Source organism: Miniopterus natalensis, chromosome 1 (genome assembly GCF_054644295.1).
Source record: "Miniopterus natalensis isolate mMinNat1 chromosome 1, mMinNat1.hap1, whole genome shotgun sequence".
NCBI lineage: Eukaryota > Metazoa > Chordata > Mammalia > Chiroptera > Miniopteridae > Miniopterus > Miniopterus natalensis.
In genome coordinates this window covers 91,603,263-91,610,702 of record NC_142081.1, presented here as the reverse complement: position 1 = coordinate 91,610,702, position 7,440 = coordinate 91,603,263, and the positions used below count along the sequence as shown (strand labels likewise).

Sequence of the window (7,440 nt, the reverse complement as noted above, 5' to 3'; positions counted from 1 at the left end):
CATCTCATTGATGGATTCTAAGCTTGTAGAATAGTAAGGAACCATCCAGCCTGGGTCCCTTGTCACTCAGAGAAGGAAGCAGGCCCAGAGGAATGAAGTGACATGTTAAGTAATGATGGACATGAGATAAGAACCCAGACTCCTACCTTTGACTCCTTACCTCTCCCCTTCCCTCTTAGCACCCATAGCTCTGAATAGTATATATACTTTTCCATGGGACAAACTCGTCTCTGATTCTCTGATAGTGAGATTGTGGACATCAGCAGAGTGACCAAAGCAGCCCTTCCTAGTGCCACTCAAATAAAATCACACTTGTTTGTAAACCCAAACTTGAGCATAGACCCTGGTAAGAAAAGGGCACAGTCATGCTCTGCCTAGTTCTCACTCAGACCCTGGCTGAGAAAGAACTCCAGCTCAGCATTTCCCACCTTCCTTTCCTAGCTATTATCCAGGCACCCTGACTGGATGCATATTACCAAACTGAGTCGATTCCATTAATCAACATTATCAATGCTAATACTGGGTTGTTTGAGGGGCCTATGGGGCTTACTTTTAAAATAGTAATGAAGCTCTTTGTCACAGCTGCTGTGAGGATGAAGACCATTCTCAACAATCAGACTGTTGACATTCCAGAAAATGTGGACATCATTCTGAAGGGATGTACAGTTGTGAAGGGCCCCAGGGGCACCCTGCAGAGGGACTTGGATCACATCAATGTAGAATTCAGTCTCCTTGGAAAGAAAAAGAAGAGGCTCTGGGCTGACAAACTGTGGGAAAATAGAAAGGAACTGGCTACTGTTTGCACCATCTACTGTCATGTACAGAACATGATCAAGGGTGTTACACTGGGCTTCCATTATAAGATGAAGTATGTGTACATTCACTTCCCCATCAATTTCATTATTCAGGAGAATGGTTCTCTTGATGAAATCAGAACTCTATTGGGTGAAAAATATATCCACAGGGTTCAGATGAGGTCAGACATTGCTTGTTCAGTATCTCAAGCCTAGAAAGAGGAGTTGATTCTTGAAGGGAGCAACATGGAATTTGTATCAAATTCAGCTGCTTTGATTCAGCAAGTCAGAACAGTTAAAAACAAGGATATCAGAAAAATTTTAGATGGTATTTATGTTTCTGAAAAAGGAACAGTTGAGCAGGCTGACGAATAAGATCCAAGTCGTTTGGCTTAGATCTTATTCATCAAGCTAAACAGCAAGATGCCTGATGATTCCTCAGGCTTACTTGTGATATTTTAAAGATACAATAAAAGACATGTATTGATTTAGGGGGAAAAATCAATAATGAAGTCCTAGAGAACCCTTATATCTCTAAGGCTACGCCCAACCTTGGGAAGTCCACCAGAATTGCATGCATAAGAAACAAAAACCAGATTGGCTCCTGAATACTTTAGGAATATCAGACTCAAAAATCACATTTATTTGTTATGTGCAGACATTGATCTAAGTATTGAAGAAAGGGGTCTGAGTCATGGCTCACAGTTTCAATGAATTGAGGAGCAAAGGAGAGAGAAATTGATTTACTGCATATATTAAATATAGGCACATTTGCCCAGCTGGGCATGGCTCAGCGGTTGAGCATTGACCTAGGATCCAGGCGATCAGGGTTCGATTCCTGGTCAGGGCACATGCCCGGGTTGCGGGCTCGATCCCCAGTTGGGGGCGTGCAGGAGGCAGCTGATCAATGACTCTCTCATCATTGATATTTCTATCTCTCTCTCTCCCTCTCCTTTCCTCTCTCTGAAATAAATAAAGATATATTTAAAAATATATATATATAGGCACATTCATTCAAATAGTTTTATGCCAAAATCAATTTTGGATGATATTTTAAGTTTTAACCAATTGCTTTCACATCCTGTAGATATAGTTAATGGGATGTTACTCTCCATCCTGGCATATATTTCATTGTCAAAGTCTTCTTCAGAACGGGTAACAGTGTTCATTGGTTTCATGAGTACATTTGTTCACCTTTTTCATTATTTGAATGGGTGAGGTCAATTTGTCTTCCTCGGCCGTTTTGGGCTTGGGGACAGCAGGTACTTGTCAGTTCTGGAACCATAACAGACGGCTCATCCTCCTCTCTTAATAAGGGTGAGCAGGTTTGTCCTGTCCCACAGTGGCTCTTTCTGCTGCACTGCATCTTCCCATCAGGCAATTAAAGGCAGCACTAAAGCTCTAACAGAGTTACGAAAACCAGAGCAACACGGAGAAGTGCAGCAAGGAGCTTGTGGGAAGCCCATCCAGGAGCAGAGGCAGCTGGCTGCGTCTAACGCACACACACCAAGCGGGAGCAGAGCTGAAACCACAGCACTGCCGGTGCTTCTCCTCCGCTGCACAGGACATGAAGGCTCAGCACAGCCTGAGCTGTACAGCTCTCTAAAGGACACAGACAAAACCCAAACTAGAAACGTGGGACAATGCTAGGGCCACTCATCAACAGCACAAGTAGTTCCTCTAATCAGTGAGGACAACCACTCAGAGACACAGGCAGGGGGGAAACAAGCAAATCGGGGCCCAACCCACTTCCTGTGCACCTTCCATCCGCATGCAAAAGCCCTCAAAGATGCCCCCAAAGACCCCAACTGGTCGTATTTTCTGCATTTGTCATTTCTCCTCTAACACAATGAAGTATGAAGTGGAATACCGTAAGCAAGCAGCATTACTTTTATTAAAGGTGTTTGGAGAAGTTAAACTAATGTCTCTCTACTGATGGCATGCTTAAGATGCCTCTTTTATCCAAGCAGAAAAATAAACAAACAAAACCTCGTAACAACTCACCAGAAAACCTTAGAACAGTAATGAGCTCTGTTAACGTGAAAGAACATGCTTTACATAAAGCACATATTATGGTAAAGGACAAGACAATAGACCAGGGAGTACATGAGCGGTAAGTAACCCGACACTTTCCAATGCATCGGCTTAGCCTACAGCCCCACTTTGGGCTCCTCAGCAGGAAGGGTTATCCAACTGAAATCGACGCAAGGCTCCCACCGCGTCCTTGTCGCAGGCCAGCCGGCCTTCCTGCCCGTTGACGTTCCCCAGGGACATTAAGATTTCCCACGTGCCAAGGCAACGCTGCACCTTCGCGTCCCAGCCTTCTCTCGGTCACTGCGCTACCTGGCCGCCCTTTTCACACCCACTCGGACCTTCTGGCCACCAGGAGGGGGGCGCTCTGGGCGCCAGGCCGGCGGGTCAGGAGTTGACTCGGACTGGACGGGCAGTGCCGGGCGGGCGGGCGGCGGGGCGGGCCGGGGCGCTCGGGGCCGGGGCGCTCGGGGCCGGGATGCACGGGGGGGGCGGGGCGCTCGGGGCCGGGGCGCTCGGGGCCGGGATGCTCGGGAGGGGCGGGGCGCTCGGGGCCGGGATGCTGGGGGCCGGGGCGCTCGGGGCCGGGATGCACGGGAGGGGCGGGATGCTGGGGGCCGCGGCGCTCGGGGCGGGGATGCTCGGGAGGGGCGGAGCGCTCGGGGCCGGGATGCTCGGGAGGGCCGGGGCGCTCGGGGCCGGGATGCTGGGGGCCGGGGCGCTCGGGGCCGGGATGCTGGGGGCCGGGGCGCTCGGGGCCGGGATGCTCGGGGCCGGGATGCACGGGAGGGCCGGGGCGCTCGGGAGGGCCGGGATGCTCGTTTCTCGAGTCTTGAGGGGCCTCTGCGCGGGGCCTGCCCCTAGGATCTGTGCAAGCCCTGGGCAGCTTGTCGCTGGCTAAGGACAGCCCCTCATTCTCTTCATCTGGAAACTCCATCCGCCCTGACACAACAGACTGACCACAGGAGCTGCGGACACTGTGACCTCCGGTCCACGGACCAGAGTGCGCTAGTGCCTCCCTCTCCTCCCCAGGCCAGTCCGGCACCGAGGGAGCCCGCTTCCTCCCCGCAGGGCCCTCGGGGGGTCCCAGGGCCCTGCGCGCCCTCGTGCGCAGGCTGCAGAGCAGGTCGGCCACGCTGAGCAGCACGGAGAGCGCGCTGAGTGCCCAGAGAAAGAGCATGAGAGCGGACTTCTCCGTGGGCCGAGAGACATAGCAGTCCACCGCGCCAGAGCAGGGAGAGTGAGCGCAGGAAAACCTCTTGGGGACCGAGAATCCGAAGAGGAGGTAATGCAAGGCCCCGAAAGCTGTCTCCGCCAAGGTCCGAAGACAGAGATGCACGATGTAGCCGGAGGAGAAGTCCGGCACCACCCGGCCGCGCCCCGCCCTGCAGGGCGGCGGGCCGCGCGCGTCCGCGGAGCTCGGGGCCTCGGGCCCGCAGGCTCCCCGGGCGGCGAGCGCGGCTCCTTTGTGCAGCGCGTAGACGCTGAAAACCGCGGACGGGAGGAGAGCAGACACGCTTTGGACCAGCCAGAAGCGCAGGTGGGACACTGGGGAGAAGATGTCGTAGCAGACGTTGGCGCATCCTGGCTGCAGCGTGTTGCACACAAACCTCTCCTGCTCGTCCTGGTAGACGGCGGACCCGGCCACGATGATCACCACCATTCTCAGCAGGATCATGAGGATAAGCCAGATCTTCCCTGGAAAAGAGGAGGCAGGATGGGCACGATCATGGAAAGAAACTTCCTTCTAACAACGCTTAAGTATGTACTGGGGCTGATAGTGAAGTATAAGGTCCATAAGCATGCATTTTAGTCACAGCAACAGTATCAGCTAGTTAGCACATGTGACAAATATTTATCGAGCACTAACTGTGTCAGACACTGCGTGAACTTCTACTTGTTTGTAAAGTGCTTTGAGATTAGCAGATTTTAAAGAAGCATAAATACTAAAAATGTTTAAGTTGACTCTGCTAGTTTAGCCTTTTGGTAATGTTTCCTGGACTAGTCTAGAAAGAAAGTTGGGCTGAGAATATAATGCAAATAAGATCTTACTTTTCTAAGAAGTTAAGCTTCTTAAAGGACGTTAGTGCATTCCTGTAACTGTGAATAGCAAATACAGCAAATCTTTATTTACAATAATGGTCTCTTTATTTATGACAAGGCCTTCATTTAATAACAGGGCTTGTAGTTGTTTTTTAAAATATGTTTTTATTGATTTGAGAGGGGGGAAAGGGAGAAGGAGATAGAAACATCAATCGGCTGCCTCCTGCACGCCCCCTACTGAGGATCAATCCACAACCCAAACATGTGCCCTGACCAGGAATCTAAAAAGTTACCTCTTGGCACATAAGACAAAGCTCAATCCACTGAGCCACACGGGCCACACAGGGCAGGGGGTGGTGGTGGTCACAGGGCTTGTATTTAACATTGCTTTATAGCCCTTGGAATCAAATTTCTTTAAACTCTATCTGGATGGCCCAGTTGGTCGGAGTGTGTCCCATACACCAAAAAGGGGCGGGTTTGATTCCTGGTCAGGGCACATACCTAGGCTTCGGGTTCCATCCCCCGTCAAGACATGTTATGGGTGGCAACCAATCAATGTTTCTCTCTCTCTGCCCCTCTTTCTAAAAATCAATAAATATGTTCTTGAGTGAGGATTTCAAAAATTTAAGAACATTAAATTTTTCAGAATTTTTAGTAATTCAGAATCCCTTTTCCCCTGTTTCAGTTATTATGAATTAATGAGGTTTGTCTTTTTTCAACTTATCATGAATAAATGTGGCCAATCTGGGGAATCAAAATAACTTCAAAAGTCTTCTTTTCATGTCACGAATCAACTATTTTGAAACATGTTTAAGACTCAGTCAAAATAATTTGTAAATATTTTGTTCTGTGATAAGATATAGAAAACATCATCAGATAGCAGAAAAACAAAACTCTATTATAAATGAAGGCAGTTAAAGAATATTATTTCGTGATAAAGTTATTGACTCAAACTTTTAAAGACCAAGTTGATTTTGTTTAAATTCTACAAAATAATGAGTAAGAAAAATATCAATGACATCCTTTTTTCTCAATCCTTTTTTCCAGGACATCTATACTTCTCTAAAAATATGTCTTATCTGCACTAAACTCAGAAATCCTTATTATTTTCTTTGTCAAAAATAAAATAAAATAACCAAACTAAAATTGGGATTTAGTTTAAAGCTCAAGAGAAATTGCTAATTTTTACAAATTAAGCTTCAAGATTAAACTGTAAAAAGATGAACAAGAAGAAAGCATAACTGAGGCATTAATTTCTCTTTAACTGTTGCTGTATTGTTCCTTTTCCTGGTAATGCAGCCAGAGAAGTGTTACCCCTTTCACCTGCTCGGTCTTCAGAATCACCAGCATGTCAGCAATAAGAGGCCCCAGGAGAGAAAAAACACTCACACCCAGCCTTCCTTAAATGATAGTGGAACCATGGTGCAACCAGAAGCTTGGACCCATAGCCCCCTTTTGCTCCAGCAGTGCATATGCTTTTGTGTTGGGGTAAGTGTGGGAAACCAATAAAAGCGAAAAACAGAGTAAGAGCTCTGGGGGTGTTTCCTGTACTCACCCACAATAGTCATGTTGCAGTTTAATGTGATGATAAGGAACCCAAGCAAGTCCAAACGGTCCATGCTTCCAGAATGTCACAGACTCAAGGCTGCTGGGGACGTCAGAAGCCTGTAGTCTCCAAGAAGGTGGAAAACCTTTGGAAGAATAGATGTATGTTACCTACAAAAGGCTTAAAAATGAAAGCTGGAAATATGAAAGGAAAGATTTGAGCCTAGGAGCAAGAGGTCAGTTTTTCTGTCTCTGAGTTGAGAAGGCCCTCGAGCTGTTTGCCTCTAAGGCAAAGTGTTCCTGACAACTGCAGTAACCAGAAGACAGCAGGAGTCATCTCTCATTGTGGGCTATTCTTACCCTCTTGGGACATTCCAGGCCCTTGGAAGTGCTCACATGTCTCCGCCAGGACAGACAGGGGCTTTAGGATATATAATAGAACTGACTACATTTAGCCCAAGAAAGAAAAGTTCTGTTAACTAGTCAAGCAAATTCTACATGGAAAAAAAAAAAAAAAAGGTGTTTTCTCCTTGCAAACATTTCCACACCACCTCGCTTGTTAAAAAAAACACTAAAATGTTCATTTTTGTCCTCTCTCTTAAGCATAACCCATTATAACCCAAAAGGCTCTTGTCCTCATTCTCAATTCCTGTACCATTGAGGGAAGCAGGTATCTGCACCTTGGACTTGAACCCAACTTTAGGCTGTGACTCAGTTATTCTCTAGCTGTTTCCTGTCTAGTTAGTGACAGGAGTTCTTCAATCTAAGAAAGAAGGCCTACGCGCAGTTGGGGCAGCCACCTGGTCACTGGGGAAGTCTCTGAATCTCTGCAGATATCCTCTTCTTGCAACAGGGAGAACCACTATGCCCTATAATGTTCCGTCAGGGTTTGTGGGAAGCAGAGATGACATGATAGCACTGAGAGGCCTCATCAATGGAATCTCAATCTCTTACTGGCCCAAAAACCTTCACAGATTGTGTTTTCCTTTTGTACATCTCTCAGCCCCATCTAGCCCAGGGCTTCTTC

General features: G+C 47.6%; 1 protein-coding gene and 1 pseudogene across 1 annotated transcript; one reads left to right on the top strand and one right to left on the bottom strand.

Annotated features, from left to right (window-relative positions):
• The first annotated feature begins 593 nt into the window (after positions 1–593).
• Positions 594–1,169, top strand: LOC107525089 (large ribosomal subunit protein uL6 pseudogene; annotated as a pseudogene).
• Positions 1,170–2,610: 1,441 nt separating this feature from the next.
• GJD4 (gap junction protein delta 4) lies at positions 2,611–6,920 on the bottom strand. Its single transcript, XM_087815462.1, has 3 exons — positions 6,424–6,920; positions 3,641–4,523; positions 2,611–3,274 (listed from the first exon to the last, which is right to left on the bottom strand). Exons 1-3 carry the CDS (start codon positions 6,485–6,487, stop codon positions 3,151–3,153), a joined length of 1,071 nt encoding a protein of 356 aa, XP_087671588.1. The 5' UTR covers positions 6,488–6,920; the 3' UTR covers positions 2,611–3,150.
• Between the last annotated feature and the right edge of the window lie 520 nt (positions 6,921–7,440).